Source organism: Arvicanthis niloticus, chromosome 10, assembly GCF_011762505.2.
Source record: "Arvicanthis niloticus isolate mArvNil1 chromosome 10, mArvNil1.pat.X, whole genome shotgun sequence".
NCBI classification, from domain to species: Eukaryota; Metazoa; Chordata; class Mammalia; order Rodentia; family Muridae; genus Arvicanthis; species Arvicanthis niloticus.
In genome coordinates this window covers 20,346,068-20,366,434 of record NC_047667.1, presented here as the reverse complement: position 1 = coordinate 20,366,434, position 20,367 = coordinate 20,346,068, and the positions used below count along the sequence as shown (strand labels likewise).

The following is a 20,367-nucleotide window of genomic DNA, read 5'->3' as shown; positions in this document are numbered from 1 at the left end:
AGGCAGCTCACCCAAGGGAAGGGAAGCCAGGGCTACACCAGAGTTCATCCAGCTGCACTCTGGAGCTAACCCAGCCACACCCCATCTGTTGTCTTCAGTCAGTACTGAAACCATGAGCACAACGGCCTGAAAACTAAATGATTTACTATCTGCCTCTTCACACAGTCTACTGATACCTGCCATAAAAGTAGTTTTAGGGTAGCTGGGGATAGAGGTTCTAATAAAAACTGTGATTTCTCTCTCTCCCCAGGACTTACATTTTCTCTCAAAACCCAACATTCAGTAGCAGTGGGACTGTCAGGAAGACCACCCTAGAACCCACTCAAGACCCGCCCAAGAAGAAGTTCCAGAAGCCCATTTCCGAGTCACTTGCAACCCATCATGAACAAGACAAAATACCAAGGATATCAACACCACTGCTGATGTAAGTGCCTTAAGGTCATGTGTAGATGGTAAGAGACTGGGTTAATTACCACTTTCAAAAACAGAAGAGTCTGGTAAAGCACACTATATGCTGTGAAGCAGAGCAGGCTGTGAGTGTACAGGGAGTGGGTTGGTTTGTTTGCTTGTGTATTTAAAAGGCAGCGCCACTGGGTGGTTTCATTCATTCACTCACTCATTATTCACTCATTTTAAAGGCAGAGTCTAGCTGTAAGCCAGGCTGATCTGACACTCACTCAACAGCTCATGCTAGCCTTTAGATTCACTCCTATCTTGTGGGGTATTCAGACCCCCGCTCTTACAGTATTGACAGGTGTTTGGTAAAGGTCAGGCTGTGACTGCTGAAATCTGCCTTAGTTAAATACGCTGAGGCGGAGGCTGAGGAGCTGAACCTGATTGGCTCCACCTTCAAAGTCAACCCTCCCTTTCCCGGAGGCTACACTCTCAGAAGAAGCTGCCTGCTGTGGATAGCCCCAGCCTCTTGTTTTGAGGGCAGTTCCACTCCTGGGAGGGGCTGCAGAGGAGGAGTGAATCTTGTGAACCTTCTGTCCAATTGAATTTGTAAAATAAAGGCTAGAGCCAGTGATTGGGCAGTAGAAGGGGAGGTGGAGAAAAAGGCTTAGGGGAGGAAGTTGACAGGAGAGAGGCTATGGAGGCAACAGAGGAGCCAGGGGTGGAAGGACAATGGAGGAGAAGAACCGAAAGTGGTAAGGGATCTCATAGCTGAGGAATAGAGTAGTACAGTGGTAAATCTGCCCAATCTAGGCTTGCAGTTTATAATCATAAATATTGAGTTATGTTTTCCTTGACCGGACTTATTTGGGTCGGAGATTTATCACAACAGCTGCGGACCTAGTCTCCTCACAGGAAGGATGGAGTGGCAGAGAAAGCTTCACAAAAGCTGTTAAAGGACTCTTGTGGTATATGCCAGGGTACCTAATTCATAAGAGACACCCCAGAAACACCTCAGCAGAAAGAACAGTCAGAGGATCTTGGAAACTGTAATCTTTGGATCCTTTCATGGGATAAAATTGAAGGTTTCAAAGCCAGGAAACTAATTTACCTGCTAGACCGACTTCCTGCTCTGCCCTTCCCACAGCATGTCACTCAACCAACCCCCACTATCCCCTCTTCCTTTACCAAGAACAACTGTGTGGCTGTGTCTGAGGCTCCTCCCCACCCAGCAGTACCCTCCTTACCAGCAGGAGAACATGTGACTGCCAAGGAGCGTGCTGGTGAGCAATGGGAGGTCAGCCTTTTTGACTCGGCTCTTCAAGGCATGCAGGAAGCACTGCTCTAACAGTTCATCCATTTGTTCTGCAAAGAAAGGAAAGAACCACATCCTTCCTGAGGCTCACACACTGTCTGGGGCACACAGTAGACTCTCTGGCCCTCACTCATCACCTTGGCTTAAATGGAGCCCTTCCCTAGGCACCAAAGCGCCCCCTTGCAGACTTTTGTGTGTGTGTGTGCTCACATACTACAGCATGTGGCAGTCTGAAGACGAGTAGGAGTCAGCTCTCTGCTCCTTCCACCGTGAGTTAGCTCTCAGGATTGAACTCAGGCAGCCAGGCTTGCACAGCAAGTGCTTTTACCTGCTGCCTGCTGAGCCATCTCACTGGGCCACTTCCAGACTCCTGAGCACTGATCCTATAAGGGTTAGCCCCACAGGAAGGACCAAATCCAGTGCCACACTCATTCAGAGAAGTTAGTACCTGAAGCCTGAGGCTTCATAGCTGGAAACTATCCAAATGGCAGACAGACAGGCACATAGGGGCATTTTTATGTAAAAAGTACAGAACTACTGCACAGCCCACAGAAGGGTTCTCCCCTTCTCTCCCGGAACAGCAATGCCATCTAATATGAAAGACAGGCATGGGCTCTCCCTCCAAAGCCATACCCTGAAGGGGCTTGCCGTCCAAGGAGTCCTGGCTCAGGGCACTGGAGCTGGTATCTTCAGAGGCTTTTGGGGGAGGAACCTGCCCATTTTCCTCCTCTCCCTCCAGGGTCAGGCTCCTCAGGTTTCCATGCAGACCAAGGTCCACCTTCTCTTCGCAGCTATCTGTGGGATCCAGTGGGGCAGTGGCAGGTGGAGAGGACTTGTCTCCAGATCTCCTGGAAAAATCTGATGTCAGAAACACCAAGCAGTAGCTACAACACTTGCCCACCCTGATACCGTGATCAAAGCAGAGTCAAGTCAGGTGTTTAAAGCCAGTAGAGCCAACATGCAGAGGAGCCCAGGGCTCATCTCAGCTCTACTCAATTATTCTGAGCCCAGAAACGTCCTCTGCTCTGCAGTGTGTCAGGACAGCCTATCCTCTGCAGAGAGTCCAGGCTAACAGGCCAGCTCGCGCTCTCTCTCTCTCTCCCTCTCCCTCCCTCCCTCCCTCCCTCTCTTTCTCTTTCTCCCTCTCTCCCTCCCTCCATCCCTCCCTCTCCCTCTCTCTCTTTCTCCCTCCCTCCCTCCCTCCCTTTCTCTCTACCTTTCTCTCTTTCTCCCTCCCTCCCTCCCTTTCTCTCTACCTTTCTCTCTTTCTCCCTCCCTCCCTCTCTTTCTCCCTTTCTCTCTCTCTCCCTCTCTCCCTCCCTCCCTCCCTCTCCCTCTCTCCCTCCCTCCCTCCCTCTCCCTCTCTCCCTCCCTTTCTCTCTCTCTCCCTCTCTCCCTCCCTCTCTCTCTCCCTCCCTCTCTTTCTCCCTTTCTCTCTCTCTCCCTCTCTCCCTCCCTCCCTCTCTCCCTCCCTCCCTCTCCCTCTCTCCCTCCCTTTCTCTCTCTCTCCCTCTCTCCCTCCCTCCCTCCCTTTCTCCCTCTCTCCCTCTCTCCCTCTCTCCCTCCCTCCCTCCCTTTCTCTCTCTCTCCCTCTCTCCCTCTCTCCCTCTCTCCCTCCCTCCCTCCCTCCCTTTCTCCCTCTCTCCCTCCCTCCCTCTCCCTCTCTCCCTCCCTCCCTCCCTCTCTCTCTCCCTCTCTCTCTCTCTCCCGCTCTCCCTCCCTCCCTCCCTCTCCCTCCCTCCCTCTCCCTCCCTCTTCCCCCCCACCAAGAGCTTAGCAGTAAAATGTTTGCTAACTGGCAAAGCCCTGAGTCAATTCTCAATATAACAGATAAAGGAAAAAGAAGGCAGTTAGAGATAAACCACTAAAAGTGTTCCCTTCATAAGAGCAAAAACTAGTAAACCACCTTGAGCTAAATATGAGCTAACTAGGTGGTAGTGGTGCATATCTTTAATCCCAGCACTTGAGAGGCAGAGGCAGGCAGATCTGTGAGTTCGAGGCCAGCCTGGACTACAGAGTGAGTTCCAGAACAACCAGAGCTACACAGAGAAATCCTGACTCAAAACAAAACAAAACAAAAGAACCAGGTATGGTGGTGCATGCCTGTAATCCCAGTTCTCAGCAGGTAGAGGCAAGAAGACCAGGAAATCAAACATCCTTGGCTACATAGTGAATTTGAGGCTAACCTGGGCTATAAGAAAGGAAAGGAAAGGAAAGGAAAGGAAAGGAAAGGAAAGGAGAAAAGGAAAAGGAAAAGGAAAAGGAAAGAGGGGGGAGGAAGGAGGGGAGGGAAAGGGGAGGAAGGGGAGGGGAGGGGATTAAGTATGATTAAGATTCTACCAGTTTGGTGAAACATAAGCCCAGTGTTTAGTCTATTTAACACAGTACAAATACCTGAACTATAAAACCCATGGACTCTGTGTTCAAACAAATGCAATCTAATGTGCAGAGTCAAGATTACCATGGCTTACTCTTCAACCTTAAGACTGTGATGCTACAGAACATAGCACACAGAAAAATTCATGTCCTTTGCCCAAGATCATGTCAGTCAAACATTGCTTGTCAGTTTTGACAAATAGTTGCAGTGAGTGAGGCTTATTAGTAGTTTTAATATGTGTGGGCTGTCCTGACCAGGTAAATGTTTTTAAGTGAGGAAGCTACTACAGGATTCCTTATTATGGAACGTACATTCTACTATAACAATACAATTCAGAGCCACCTACCTGTGCCTTTTCTAGTTAAGGTCACTTTTCTCAAACAATAAATGTTTTTCTCAAAAGCAGTAAAGCCATGTTTTTTGGGTTTTGGGGTTTGTTTTGGTTGGTTGGTTTTTTGTTTTTTGCAGGGGTGGGGAGGGGGCTAAGGGGAGAGGAAGGTTGAGATAGGGTCTCATTATGTAGTTCAGGCTGACTTGAAACTTGAGAACCACTGGTGTGAGCTTCCTGAGTGCTGGGATTGTAGGCATATGTACTGTTATAGGCAGAATGTGTGCTCCATAATGAGAATCCTGAGACTGGGTACTTGACCAGCATAAGTAATCAGTTATCATCTGCTGTCTTATAACTGATCTGGATTCAGAACTGATCACTTGCCTCAGGACCAAATGATGTCTACAATGTACACAATGGACAAAGCCAGAGTAGCTAGCAGTATACAGACATCACCACAGTGCAGGGCAGGGCAAACAATTCCTATGCCTAGGACAACTGTCTGGGACAATTTCAGACCTAGAAAATAACCGAAGTTGTCTCTAATTTCTTGTCTGGACAAAGAAAATGTATTTTCCCTCACATTTGTCAAGCAGATGGCAGTCTAGGTCCACAAGTTGCAGGAGGATGTGCCTGGACAAATCCTTGCACTTCTGAATCTAGATTCATTTTCTCGCCATCCATGCTCCCCACCCCCCGCCCCCCACCCCCTCATTCTCTATAAACAGAACAAACAATGCACTCACCACAAGTGGTCCTGATAAGTGTGGAGCACAGAGATGCCTTTTCCCTTCAGGCCTGAAGCCAGCATCTGAGCTGTGGACATGGCAGCCACTCCCATTGCAATGGGGGCTCTAGAGAGGAAGGCAGAAATGAGGGTCAGGCAGAACTATCTATACAATGATTCTTGGTTTCTCTTTTAAACGGAACAGTGGGAGCTGGGAGACAGTTCAGTTAGTGGGGCAACAGCTCCCCTCTGGCAGGCATGAGGCCATGGAATAAAAAAGCAGTAGTGTGGTGGTGGCTCAGTAACTCTATCAACATACTAAAAACCGTCCTGCTGTGGATTCAAGATAGGCAAATTCTATGTACGTAAACTACGTCTCCATAAAGCTACTAAAGACATGATTAGTGATGCAGTTGGGGGTGTGTGGGATGAACATAATGAAAGGCAAGAATGTTACCTATAGAGGAAGCTAAAAAGAGGCAAGTAAGCACACTGTGGCATTGTAACTGGACCCCTAAATGGGAAATATACTCTCAACAAAACAAAACAACTAAACCAGCACTTCGGAGATACAAAGAAAGGCTTGAGTATGTTCTAGCATCGTCCTGGTTTAGGACAACATTTCTTAGCGGTGATAACTGCAATGGGTCCCATAAGATGTGGTCACTACAGAATGCTGGAGGTCCTGCTGTGTACCAGAACTCTGCACCATCTCTTACATTCTTCTATAAAGCTAACGTTATCTCTAAAGTAAGTTTTAAACATTCAGCAGCAGCAAACATCTTATGCTTATCAGATTTGTAGGCTCTCCACAGGCTTGCTGCCATCCACCAAGGGCCCGCTAGCTGCTCTTTCCAGAGAAACGATTTTCTTTCAGTTCTTGGTCCATGTGCTTTGAAAGTGGTCATTTTCCTCCACCTCCCTTGTATCTCTCTTCAGCACACACACACACACACACACACACACACACACACACACACACATCCCACACAAAAGGCAACTGACTGACACAGTACCTGTTCCCCACCAAGGCAATGGCACAGAGGTCGCCTTGCTGTACCTGAGGCAGACCAGTAGGGGGCACCACTACCCCTGGCAGCATCAAATCTGTAACAAATAAAAATAGAACTTACTTAATGTCATTTTCATGCTTTACTTTATCATATAGCCATCCACTTGACAAAGAAACATGTATCAATTACACTATTCACAGTGAAAATGGCAACTTGAGAATCAGTCCTCCATTTCAGGTCTCACAGATAAGAGCACAATGTTCTACTTGCTACAATTCCCTATTGATTTAAACTACAGAACGTGGCAGATCACAAATTGCTTTCTTATTACTTATAAACAGCTTACAACAGGATCAAAGATGTCCAGACAACTCATGGATAAGTTGGAGAAACAACACACACACACAGAGAAAGTGGGTACAGTTTTTAACATAAGGACACAGAAATTAGTAACCTTATAAGGTGGCGGATAATTACTGAAGAGGTTTCACACAGTAACTAGAATATAGAAAAATTCTCTTACCTGCTCCCCCGACCAGTTTTTCGAGTACCAGAGGCCATGTTACAAAGGCTGGTAGAAGATCTGGATAGGACCACAGTGTGTACACTGTACCAAAGAGATCCAGAAAACACTTATTAACAAGCATTGCCTGCTGGAGAACTAAAAATGTCAAACACTGTGCTCACTTTACTTAGAATTCAGAAAGAAAGAAAGAAAAAAAAAAAAAAAAAAAAAAAAAAAAAACCTCAGCTCAAGGTTACAGAGGTTCAAAAACCTTGCCAGGGAGACTGCCTTCAGGAAGAAAGCAGAGACCTAGTGACACCTGGGAATTGGGAACTGGGAATTGCTGAGACTTGGCAGCACCTGTTGCTACTTCAGGACTGCAAGCAGAAAATGGCCACAGTGAACTAAAATCTGAGGCAGAAACTCTAAGAAACAGAAATCTGAGGCTCTAAACCCTTTGGATGATGGGGTTCTAAACCCCGTGGAAGAGAGGGTGCCTGTGTTCCCCTCATTTTCCTTCTTCCATACATGACTTCAAAACCAAATGACCCCAAAACAGATAGCCAGTCTGTAAGACAATTTGAAGCTTTCTCATATTTGTATTTTGAGTCCTTATTTTCACAGTAATTAAGAAATAAAACTCCCGGGGGGTGGGGTGAGGGAGTCAGTATTTGTCTTCAAATACAGCAGTGAACTGGAGGAAGAGTTGGGACGGCCTAAGTAGGCTGGATTGTACTGCTGCAGACATACAACCTTGGAGGAAAAGCCTCGAGGGAAAAAGGTGTCAGCTGCTATGGAAAGGAGAAAGGAAATCTGTGGAGATAAAACAAACAAACAAACAACAGAGAGTCTTACTAGAAAACCCACTGTGAAACAACACCCAGGAAGTGTGCAACTGATGCAGCTTAGTTCTGAGCCTATATTTTCTCCACTGTGTTAAGAAAAAGCCTTTACAGACGATTTACAGGATATTTTCTTTACATGCTCTAAAATTCCATCTTTTTCAACCCCTCTGCACTCTCCCAATACGCCAAGCTCCTTTATCTCAGAACTCTGCATTGCCATTTTTCCATTTTATTTTTATTTATATATATTTATTTATTTATTGGTCTGCTTGTTTTTTATCTCTCTTATGGCAATTTCTGGTCTTGAAAGGGTCAGTTCTAGAAACATTAGGTCTGAAAAGATCCTTAGGGAATGGGGAAATTTTCTATTACTTTATTTGAAAAGGCATGTTTATGAGGGAAAACAAAAACAAATACCAAACCAAATAAACAGAAAATAAAGTGTTACACAAGGACTGTAGTCTGGGCATTTGATCTTGTTACCATACCTGTTGGATACAAATTTTTCTCCAGTTCAAATAGGATGGGGTTACCACCACTCGTGTACACAGTCACTGCATCCCCTTTGTGAGCATACAACTTCACGACGTTTAGCTCTTCCTTTCCAGGTATCAGTTTGGAGATCTGATCCGTTCCAAGGGTGGGGAAGGCAGCTGTCACATCGGCCCGGAGTTTTCTCCTGCAGAAAGCACACCAGTGCCATGAATAGTATCTTCTTAATAGACATTAATAAATACAGACGTTCAGAATGACTATACAAATCATAATGGTTGAAGAAAGACTGCCTGGTTCGTCATGCTCCGTTCTCAGCCTTCTCAAATCCCATTATCTTTCTTATTCATTATCTATTTTCACAACTTCCTGGGCATATTGTCCCATCGGAACACCTAATTTCACTGAACAATCGTAGTTAAGTCTTTGGAAAGTCATTGGAAACACAGATGACCTCACATGCCTTCCACATTCCTGTCTTAGACTGGTTGACAACCTGTCAGCCTCTGATTAAAAGGCTACTGTGGCACCAAGAATGATACCTAGAGAAAGTTGGCTCCAAAATCCCTGCGGAGCTATCCGTATCTATGACACTGACTGAAAAAAAGGAGAGTTAACATCTCTCCTTACCATAGCTTCCTTATGCTCTGCCATCTCACGGCACCGGTCTCTCTGGCCAGGAATAATCATTTAAGGCGTTTTCTCCCTATCCTTTTAGTTTCGGTACACCATCTGAGTTCTCCCATGGGCTCTAAACTCCGTGGAGGACTTATATTCCCTCATTTTACATCTTCCACAAAACCTAGTTTGAGCCCAGTATACGCTAACTCAACTTTATTTATGGTCCAAAAGACCATCTGGAAGATAAAAGAGACTCCCCCATACTTTACCCTCAAAAATGTTTCTAACATTTCTGCTTGGCTCCCTGGGGTCTCCACGTGCAGCTCGACTTGTGTAGGCGCTTTGCTAGGCTAAGCAAAAGTATGCGCTCCCTCACCTGTCCGATCCCTTGATGGCTGTGCTGGACTTGACCCGAAAGGCCTTAGTGAACATGTCTGCTGGAGCCCAGGAAAGACAAGAAGAGCACAGACGCCAGCGGCGGTCAACAAAACGAGGGTGTGGCAGCTCCCGGGTCCTCAACCCTGGAGGCAGCCATGCTAAAGACTCGGCGCCAAAAAGCTGCCGGCTAGGAACCCATGCACGTAATTTTACAGCCCGTGCCCTGACGCAGGCCGGCCCTAGTCCCGGAAGTGACGCACGCCGGGCGGGGCGGGGCGGGGCGGGGCGGGGCGGGGCGGGGCGGGACGGACTCCGGAACTTCCGCTCCCGGTGTAGCTACCAGAATGCGTGTCTGTAGTAAGGGACGCCAGCTGTGCAAACAGCGTCCAAATTCTATTCTTTTTGCCCGGTCCGCTTTAGAAACGGCGTTGAGAAGAAACTACCAGCTTGCAGTCTATTCGACATGCTTCAAGTCCGCAAAATTCATTAAATCCATGTTTTATTAAACTTGCAGATTTTATTGAATGCGGTTTATTTCCCCTCTTTTTAAAAAATGCTTTGATATGCTTAAAGGCTTTTATTTATTCATATCTTTAAATGGTGTTGTAAACTAAAGGCTTCAGCTAGGATTTTTTTTTCCTCCTTGATGTTTAATTTGCTCGCGGTAATAATAGCGACAAGGAATACATTCCACGCTGGATCCCGGTTTGCCCAGGAAACTAGTAACAAAGTCCGGTAACAAAGATGGGACTTCCCTGAGAGAAACAACTGTGTAGTCTAACAAAGTCCGATAACAAAGATGGGACTTCCCTGAGAGAAACAACTGTGTAGTCTATGAGCAAAGATTTAAACTTAGGTTTAAATTAAACTTAAACCTAGGTTGCTTAGGTTCTAGTAAGCTAATGTTTGCATATCAGATCTATAGAGCAGAGTACCCTTTTACGGTCATCATCATCCCAATTGCTTAACTTCATACTGACTCCAATGTGCATGGCAATCCCTACCTGTCATATACTGGGGCCTAGTTGCTAGCCCCAACTTCTATGCCTCTGAGCCTCCAGGCTTGTATTAGAAGCACCTCACCCCAAACCAAAGGCAGAGGAGCCTAGAGGAGGGCATTACCTGGAGACTCCTGTTCCTTGAGCTTGTATGTGGCCACAGTTAGGATGTATACCACCGAGTGTTTGTGGTCTGGAGAACTGAAGAAAGTTTTAGGGTAATACTAGGAATTTCAACCTGGGGAAACGATTGTAGATCCGATGATGTCAATTGTCATCCTAGAAATTAATTAATAGCCAATAAATAGGAGCCAAGATTCAGGGAATTAGGCACTGCCACATCCAGCCTCTCTCCTAATATACCAAGAGCACAAATCCATACATGCTGGTTAGTTTTTTGGCAAACTGATAAAAGCTAGAGTCACCTGAGACGTGGGAGCCTCAATTGAGAAAATGCCTCCATGAGACTGAGCTGTAGGCGAGTGTAGGGCATTTTAGCCAGCGACTGGTGTGGAAAGGTCCAGCCTATTGTAGATGGTGTCATCACTGGGCAGGTGGTCCTAGACTGAGTTAGAAAGCAAGCTGATCAAGCCGGCATGCAGCAGTTCCCTATGGTTTCTGCTCCGTTCCCTACCCTAGCTTCCCTCAGTGTGGGACTGCGTCCAGGAACATATAAGCCAAATAAGCCCTTTCCTCCCCAAAGTTGCTTTTAGTCAGTGTTTTATCGCAGCAACACAAAGTAACTACTTCATCCTAGGTGGGTACCAACCCACATTCTCTGCCTGCATCATGAGTGGCCTTCTGCCTATGATGACTCTAATGCCGGAAAGCTGACTGAAAACAAGCCAGCAACCTACATCCCTTAACAACTCCAGTGTACCTCCAAAGCTGCAGAATTGCAGCAAAGTGAAGGGAAATTTACATGAAGGAAAGTTGCCTCTGTGCGCGTGCACACTTGCGTGTGTGTATGTGTGTGTGTGTGTGTGCCTGTGTTATTTAGAGACTCTCATATGGTAGGTGAGTACTTTACCATTGGGCTACCTTCAGCTGTTTATTGGAAGCACATAGGTATTTTCAGACAAGTTCTCTGTAAATTGTCCAGGTTGACCTTGCACTCATTCTTTTGGCATGCATCAAACTTGTGATCCTCCTACCTGAGCCTCCCACATAGCTGGGATTACAGCATTACAACTACTAAGAGTGAGATTTGCTGGAAGGGAGTTAATCTTCACAAATTATACTAGGCAGGAACATAGCTGAAACAAAGATTCCTTACAAGAACAAGGGATATTTTGAAGCAACCATAGACTAGTAAAAGAGATTCCCTTTTTCTTTAGCCTCCTTCTCCTCTCTCTTCCAAATGAATTCTAATGAGGAGAGTACAATTGGCTTAAATGAAACTTAACTGTTTGAGCTCTGTGCTTATCAAGAAAAGGGCAAGGTTTGTCATGAAAACCTAGAAACCTGAGGTTGATCCTGGATTCCATGTAAAGGTGGAAGGAGACAACTCAAAAAATTGTCCTTCGGCCTCTACATGTCCACCATGGTACCCATGTATGTAGACACACTAATCATAAATACCTACATGATAATAAACACAGAAAGGGGCATACGTGTACTTTTGTGCTCCCAAACTGTTCAGTCCTTTACAAAGTCTTCTCAATGCTTCTACCGAAACCCAAATCCCCTGGAAACACAGAATGCTGTAGTTTATATTTCATGTGGGATCTATGGCTTGAGAATTCTTTGGTAGATCCTGAAGTCTTTAGGATGAAAAGATGTTTTCACGGCTCCAGAGAGAGGCAGGAAGCAGAGCTCAGGCTAGAACACCTGTGTGGAGACATGACAGCCAGTCCTGACCTGGATGGCACTGTGTTTTTGCCTGCCCAGAAATGAACTGTGCTATCCCAGTCATTAGAGTGTTCAGAGGGGAGTGACATTACATAGGTCCCGTGATGGCTAAAGAAACTTAATATGGACCCAGGCGTACTGTAAGGGCTGTTGACCTTCAGCTCTGCAATGGGAGACCCTAGTGGCCTGCAGGTGAGGAGAGCCTAGGATGCCCATGAGCTGTGGGGTATAAACAGCTGCCCTTGCTTCTGTAAAACTCACTATGGCTATGGGAAAGGGATGGAATGGTCTTTTTGTTACTATGTAGTGGGAAAATAAAAAGAAACCGAGGAAAGTAAAGCCATTTTCCTGCCCAGCTGTGGATTCCAAGGATAGTTGTAGCACACACCTTCCTGATGTCTGACTTAACCCCTCCCCCACCCCTGCTTTGCCAGCTTCCAAGAACAGCTTGCTGTTTGGCTCTAAGGCTGCGGTTCTTAAGCTAGCAGTAAGAATAAATTTATATTGTTCAAAAATTGGAAAACAACCAATCGTATGCACCCGCGCGAAAGTTTCTCCTCTTCCCCATCCCAAGCTTATATAAACCCTAAACCCTGGAGCCACGAGGTCGATGCCCCTGTCTCCCACATTGAGACACGTGTCGGCCCGGAACGTTCCGCCATTAAACTACCTCGTGTTCTTGCATCAAGTTGGTCTTCCGTGTGTCCTTTGGGTGCGCGTCATCCCGTGACTCGAGTGGGGTCCCCTTTGGGGGCTTCCCGAGCCTTTCATCTTGGTGCATGGGCCGGGAAGCTCGTCCGGGGTTTGCGTGATCACCTAGGACCTCTGAAGACCTCTTGGAGGTGGGTTTAAGTCTGTGAGTCTGTGTGTCTGTGTGTCTGTGTGTCTGTGTGTCTGTGAGTGAGGTGTATTTGAGTGCGGTGTTTGGGTGTGGATTCTGGTTTCTGGCTCTGATTTAGGTTCTGACAGCTGCCGTTGTGAGACCGTGAGGTCCAATGGCCTGAGGCTGAAAAATCTGGGAGACGTCCCAAGTGGTAGGGAGTCAGGATAGCCTGACTGCCCATTTTTTGAATGAAGGAGACGAAGCACTCCTCCTATAGGGGAAGGTAAGAGGACCTGCCCCATCGGAACTTGCATTTGGCTGACTATATAAGACTAAACGTGGGCGAGTGTGTTTGGCGGTGATAGGGGTTTGTGTTCTTATCCTGTTTTTGTGATAGGGTTTTGCGTTCTTATTTGTTTTTGTGCTAGGGTCTTGTGTTCTTATCCAGTTTTTGTGATAGGGTTTTGCGTTCTTATTTGTTTTTGTGCTAGGGTCTTGTGTTCTTATCCTGTTTTTGTGATAGGGTTTTGTGTTCTTACCCTGTTTTTGTGCTAGGGTCTTGTGTTCCTATCCGGATTTTGCGTTTTCTGGTGGACGAGATGGGACAGGCTGTGACAACCCCCTTGTCTTTGTCTATGGACCATTGGTCGGATGTTAGGGACAGAGGACGTTTATTGTCAGTAGTTGTAAAAAAGGGGCCTTGGCGGACCCTTTGCACCTCTGAGTGGCCAACTTTCAATGTGGGATGGCCACCTCGAGGGACTTTTGATTTACCCACCATTAGAGCCGTTAGGGCAGTTGTTTTTCAGGAAGGATCAGGGTCGCATCCAGACCATCAACCATACATCACTGTGTGGGAAAACTTGGCTCGCTATCCACCCCCATGGGTCGAGCCTTTCCTCCCACCTCGCCAACCAAGCTCCCGGGTCTTGGCTGTGCGAGAGGGCTCCACAGAAGGAAGACCGAAACCACGTCAGAATGAAGGTGAGCCCAGCACCCCGCCGGTTCAAAGATATACCCTGATATAGAAGAACCCCCTGAATGGCCCACTCCCCTGCCCCCACCTTACCCCTCAGCTCCCCAACCTGCACCCCTGCCCTCAGCCCCCGAACTGGCCCCAGCCTCCGGGGCCACAGGGGGGCCCTCAGCAGGTACTAGGAGCCGACGTGGAGCCACTCCTGTAGGACCTGACTCCACCGTGGCGCTGCCCCTTAGGGCCGTTGGGCCGCCCCCAACTGGCGAGAACGAGCTGCAGCTCCTGCAGTATTGGCCTTTTTCCTCCTCTGATCTCTATAATTGGAAAGTTAACCATCCCCCTTTTTCAGAAAATCCTGCAGGACTCACAGGCCTGATAGAGTCCCTGATGTTTTCCCACCAACCCACGTGGGATGACTGTCAGCAGCTCCTACAGACACTGTTCACTACCGAAGAGAGGGAGAGGATTCTCCTTGAGGCTCGGAAAAATATCCGAGATAATCAAGGACGCCCTGCCACTCAGGCTGCTATAGACGAGGGGTTTCCCTTGACCCGTCCTCCGTGGGATTACCACACGGCAACAGGTAGGGAACGGCTGTCCATTTACCGCCGGGCTCTCGTGGCTGGTCTCAGGGGTGCAGCGAGAAAACCCACCAATTTGACAAAGGTAAGAGAGGTTATGCAAGGAGCGACTGAACCCCCCTCTGTGTTCCTAGAGAGGCTCATGGAGGCTTACCGTAGGTACACTCCTTTTGACCCTATGTCAGAGGGGCAGCGAGCTTCTGTAATCATGGCTTTCATTGGGCAGTCCGCCCCGGACATTAGAAGGAGGTTACAGCGTATTGAGGGATTGCAAGATTATACTATCAGAGATGTGGTGAAGGAAGCTGAGAAAGTGTATCATAAGAGAGAGACAGAGGAAGAGAAACAGGAGAGAGAAAAGAAAGAAAGGGCTGAGGATGAAGATAGAAGGGAAAAGAGACAAGAAGAGAACCTAACTAGGATACTGGCCGCAGTGGTAGGAGAAGGAAGGCGTCAGGGAACTGGTAGGGCTAGACAGACAGGGAACCTGGGTGACGGCAGAAGGCAGGGGCCAAGGAGACCCAAAAGAGACCAGCTGTTACTAGAGAGAGATCAGTGTGCATACTGCAAAGAGAAGGGCCATTGGGCCCGAGAGTGTCCTAAAAAGAAAGAGACCAAAGTGCTGTCCTTAGATAATGAAGATTAGGGAAGTCGGGGTTCGGTTCCCCTCTCCGAGCCTAGGGTAACTCTGAAAATAGAGGGGACCCCTATAGATTTCTTGGTGGACACGGGAGCAGAATATTCTGTGCTTAAAAAACCTCTGGGAAAGATACAAGATAAAAAGACGCTGGTGATTGGGGCTACAGGACAAAAACTGTATCCGTGGACTACTTCTCGTACAGTGGATCTTGGAAGAAACCAGGTATCCCACTCATTTTTAGTAATACCAGAGTGCCCTACGCCCTTACTGGGCAGAGACTTGTTAACCAAATTAAAGGCCCAGATAAAATTTGCCCCCTCTGGACCGGAACTGTCATGGGGAACTGAGACACCCCATACGTTAATATTGTCCCTTCAGCTAGAAGAAGAATACCGGCTATACCAAGAGAGAGAGAAGCCCCCCGAGGAGCTTCAGGAATGGTTACTTCGATTTCCTCAGGCGTGGGCTGAGACAGGGGGCACGGGAATGGCTAGACAGGCCCCCCCTGTGGTGATTGAGCTCAAGTCTGGAGCCACCCCCATTGGGGTCCGACAGTACCCCATGAGCAAGGAAGCCAGAGAGGGCATACGCCCCCACATTAAGAGACTGTTAGAACAGGGGATTTTAGTCCCTTGCAGGTCCCCTTGGAACACCCCCTTATTGCCAGTAAAAAAAACCGGGGACAAACGACTATCGTCCGGTACAGGATCTTAGAGAAGTCAACAAGAGGGTACAAGATGTCCACCCTACAGTGCCCAACCCCTACAACTTGCTCAGTACATTGCCACCCACTCGAACCTGGTATACCGTCTTAGATTTAAAAGATGCCTTCTTCTGTCTGAGGTTACATCCAAACAGCCAGCCCCTGTTTGCTTTCGAGTGGCGGGACCCTGAGAGTGGGAGAACCGGACAACTCACGTGGACAAGGTTACCCCAAGGATTCAAAAACTCCCCAACACTGTTCGATGAAGCTCTACACCGGGACCTTGCCCCCTTCCGCGCTAATAACCCGCAGGTGACTCTTATCATTTATATTGATGACATTTTGCTGGCCACAGAGACCCGAGAAGATTGCGAACTGGGGACTCAGAAGATCCTGGCTGAGTTAGGTGAGTTGGGGTATCGGGTCTCTGCTAAGAAAGCACAGCTATGTCGAACTGAGGTGACATACTTGGGATATACCCTAAAAAATGGACAGCGGTGGCTCACAGAAGCCAGAAAACGAACAGTCACACAAATCCCAACCCCAACCACCCCTCGCCAGGTAAGGGAATTCCTGGGGACCGCGGGATTTTGTAGGCTTTGGATTCCAGGATTCGCCACTTTGGCAGCCCCATTATATCCCTTGACAAAAGAAAAAGGGAAGTTCATCTGGACAAAAGAACACCAGGTGGCTTTCGAAACTCTTAAAAAGACACTGCTACAGGCCCCTGCCCTAGCACTGCCAGATTTAAGCAAGCCTTTTACCCTATATATTGATGAGAGAAAGGGGGTTGCCAGAGGGGTCCTCACCCAAGCTCTAGGACCTTGGAAGCGTCCGGTGGCTTATCTGTCAAAAAAACTAGATCCTGTGGCTAGCGGATGGCCCTCTTGCCTGCGAGCGATAGCGGCAACAGCCACACTGATAAAAGATGCTGATAAGCTAACTCTGGGCCAGAAAGTGACAGTAGTGGCCCCCCATGCTCTCGAAAACATCATCAGACAACCGCCAGACCGCTGGATAACCAACGCTAGAATCACCCATTACCAGAGCTTGTTACTAACAGAACGAGTGACTTTTGCTCCACCTGCCGTCCTCAACCCCGCTACCCTGCTACCTGAAGCCGATGAAACCCCAGTACATCAGTGTGAGGAGATACTGGCTGAAGAAGCAGGGACCTGGTCAGATTTGACCGACCAGCCGTGGCCTGGGGCGGAGACCTGGTTCACCAACGGAAGTAGCTTCGTGAAAAAAGGTAAGCGAAGGGCTGGGGCAGCGGTAGTAGATAGAAGGACTGTCATTTGGGCTAGCAGCCTGCCGGAAGGAACTTCGGCGCAAAAAGCAGAACTTATTGCTCTGATCCAAGCCCTAAAACTGGCAGAAGGAAAGTCTGTAAACATTTATACTGATAGCCGATACGCTTTTGCAACAGCCCATGTTCATGGGGCAATTTACAGACAGCGTGGGTTGCTGACGTCTGCTGGCAGAGACATTAAAAATAAAAAGGAGATTCTTGATTTACTAGTTGCTATCCACTTGCCACGAAAGGTGGCAATCATCCACTGCCCAGGACACCAGAAGGGGACTGGCCCTATTGAAAAGGGAAACCAGATGGCAGATCAGATGGCTAAAGAGGCGGCACACGGACCAATGACTCTTATAGCCAAAGTGGGGTCCCGCCAGGATGAGAGGGCCCTGGAAAAGAGAGCCCTCACAGAAGAAGAGGGGCTAGAATACCTGACCAATATGCACCGCCTCACCCACCTGGGGGCCAGAAAAATGATAGAACTATCCAACAAATCCCCTTACCACATTCCTAGGCTCCAAAAGACAGCCGAAGATCTGGTAAGAAACTGCAGGGCGTGTGCCCTCACTAATGCCGGATCCAGCAGGCATAGTGGGGGAAAGCGCCTACGGGGAGATCGACCTAAAACTTATTGAGAGGTCGATTTCACAGAAGTCAAACCTGCCCGATACGGCAACAAATATCTTCTAGTTTTCATAGATGTTTTCTCAGGGTGGGTTGAAGCATTTCCCACTAAGAAAGAAACAGCAAATGTAGTGGCCAAAAAGATACTGGAAGACATCCTTCCCCGATTTAGAGTACCTAAGGTAATTGGGTCAGACAATGGACCTGCCTTCGTCGCCCAGGTAAGTCAGGGACTGGCCAGACAACTGGGGATAAATTAGAAGTTACATTGTGCTTACCGACCCCAGAGCTCAGGACAGGTAAAAAAAATGAATAGAACTATTAAAGAGACCCTTACGAAATTATCAATTGAGGCCGGTGGGATTGACTGGACAGCCCTTCTCTCCCTAGCCCTGTTCCGGGTCCGGAACACACCCGGACCTTTGGGACTAACACCCTTTGAGATACTGTTTGGTGCACCTCCGCCTCTGTTTGAAACCCTAGATAGTGTGACACGCCCTGATGACAATAATTTTATACCTTCCACCCACCTTTTAGCCCGTTTAAAGGCCCTTGAGACGATCAGGAGAGATATTTGGGAACAGCTGAAAGACACTTACACCGCCGGAGATCCTGCAGTTCCCCATCAGTTTGAGATTGGAGACGCCGTGCTGGTGCGGAGACATCGGGCGGGAAATCTCGAGCCGCGCTGGAAAGGACCCTACCTGGTACTGTTGACAACTCCAACCGCCATTAAGGTGGAAGGGATCCCCACCTGGGTTCATGCTTCACATGTCAAAAGGGCCCCTCCTGAAACTAGTCCAGATGAGTGGATTTTGAAAAAGACTAATAATCCTCTTAAGTTGCGTTTACGACATAAACCCTGAGTCAGGACAACAACCCCCATACCCCGATGCGACAAACCTGAGAGGTGATTAATGAAGATAAAAACACTGTGTGGTCAATTTCTGCTATACATCCTCCATGGACTTGGTGGCCAGATCTTACGCCTGATATTTATAAGTTAGCAGCCGGATTGCTTACCTGAGATCTTCCAGACCACACAGACCTAACTAAACCACCCGCTGAAAGACAGTGTGTTCCTAACGGGATAGGAGGCACACTTGGGTGCTCAGGACAATTCTACCGGGCTAATCTCCGGTCCTCAGGATTTTATGTTTGCCCTGGTCAGGGCCACAATCGGAAGCTCCGACACAAGTGTGGGGGGACCTCTGATTTTTATTGCGCTACATGGAGATGTAAAACTACCGGTGAGGCCTACTGGAATCCTACTTCCACATGGGACTTGATTACGGTAAAGAAGAATAGCAGCTATGATAAGTCCAACCAAGGAGAGAGAGATAGTTCTAAATATCCTGAGAATGGGTGTGGATTTAAAAATAGTCCCAATGGAGCCTGTAAAAACAGCTACTGCAACCCCATAGTTATAAGATTCACTGATGCAGGGAAACGAGACCATCGGAGTTGGCTTAAGGGAAACAACTGGGGATTGCGTATAGATGCTGCTGGAAAAGACCCTGGGTTAATTTTTAAAATTAAATTGACCCTAGAAACCCCCTCTCCAACACCTATGAGACCTAACAAAGTCCTTCTTGCTCAGGGGCCCCCTCCAAAGTCCCTTACTCAAACACCAGTACAACCTGCTCCAGTGACTGCTGGTCCTTATTATTTTACCCCCTCACAAGGCCCCAAGATCTTGACCACACCACCCGATCCTTCGACAGGACAGAGACTATTTAATTTGGTCGTTGGAGCCTTCCACGCTCTAAATAATACAAGCCCAGACTCTACTGAATCTTGCTGGCTATGTTTAGCAATAACACCCCCATACTATGAGGGAATCGCCATGAACGGTGCCTTTAATAACACCACTTCCCATCACTCCTGCACTTGGGGAACTGAGAGAAAACTAACTCTAACTGAAATATCGGGGTCAGGTTCAGGACTCTGCCTAGGTACCCCACCTGCCTCCCACAGACATCTGTGTAATCAGACAGTCTCTCGTCCTAAAACATCTATCACCTATTATTTGGTACCAGGGCCCAACCGTTGGTGGGCTTGCAGTACAGGACTCACCCCTTGTGTGTCTACAAGTGTATTCGAACCAACTACAGACTTTTGTGTGCTTGTGCAGCTGGTACCCAGAATTTATTATCATGCTGTGGATAGTTTCGAAGATAAATTTGATATTAGGCCAAAGATATACAAGAGAGAGCCAGTTTCCCTCACTTTAGCCATCTTACTGGGTGCAGACATTACTGCTGGCATAGGAACAGGAGCTGCCGCACTGGCCACTGGCCAGCAAGGCCTTAATGCTCTCAGTACTGCTATTAATGAAGACCTAAAAATACTAGAAAAATCTGTTTCCAACTTAGAAAAATCTTTATCATCGCTATCAGAAATAGTGCTCCAAAACAGACGAGGGCTCGATTTGTTATTTTTAAAAGATAGTGGACTGTGTGCAGCCCTTAAAGAAGAGTGTTGCTTTTATGCTGACCATACTGGAGTAGTCAGAGACTCGATGCAGAGGCTTAGAAAAAGACTAGATAAGAGACAAAAAGATCGAGATGCCCAACAGGGCTGGTTCGAGTCCTGGTTCTCACGATCTCCCTGGATGACTACCTTATTTTCTGCCTTAGCTGGACCGGTGATGATAATTTACTTAATTTTGATTTTCGGCCCATGTGTGATAAATAGAGTTATGACCATCGTCAAAAATAGAGTTGATGCTGTCCAATTAATGGTGTTGAGACTACAGTGCCAACCACAGGAAGATCCTGATAAGGTAGAAAATGATTTTTAGAGCCTAGGCTAGATATTTTAAGGTTAAAATTATTCAGGAGAGGGAGAGGGAAAATAAAAGAAAATTTT

General features: G+C 47.5%; 1 protein-coding gene across 2 annotated transcripts in view; it reads right to left on the bottom strand.

Annotated features, from left to right (window-relative positions):
- The window catches only part of Eif2d (eukaryotic translation initiation factor 2D), a 31,904-nt gene extending 22,648 nt beyond the window's left edge, over positions 1–9,256 (bottom strand). For both annotated transcript variants that reach the window (XR_013112803.1, XM_034513480.2), the window contains exons 1-7: positions 8,996–9,256; positions 7,995–8,185; positions 6,680–6,763; positions 6,160–6,250; positions 5,163–5,270; positions 2,342–2,556; positions 1,641–1,758 (exon numbers count right to left, since the gene is read on the bottom strand). Coding sequence is in view for 1 of the 2 variants with exons in the window: in XM_034513480.2 (XP_034369371.1) it covers positions 1,641–1,758; positions 2,342–2,556; positions 5,163–5,270; positions 6,160–6,250; positions 6,680–6,763; positions 7,995–8,185; positions 8,996–9,051 (863 nt within the window). In the remaining variant the exon portion in view is untranslated. The remainder of the gene's footprint in view (positions 1–1,640; positions 1,759–2,341; positions 2,557–5,162; positions 5,271–6,159; positions 6,251–6,679; positions 6,764–7,994; positions 8,186–8,995) is intronic.
- Positions 9,257–20,367: the final 11,111 nt, after the last annotated feature.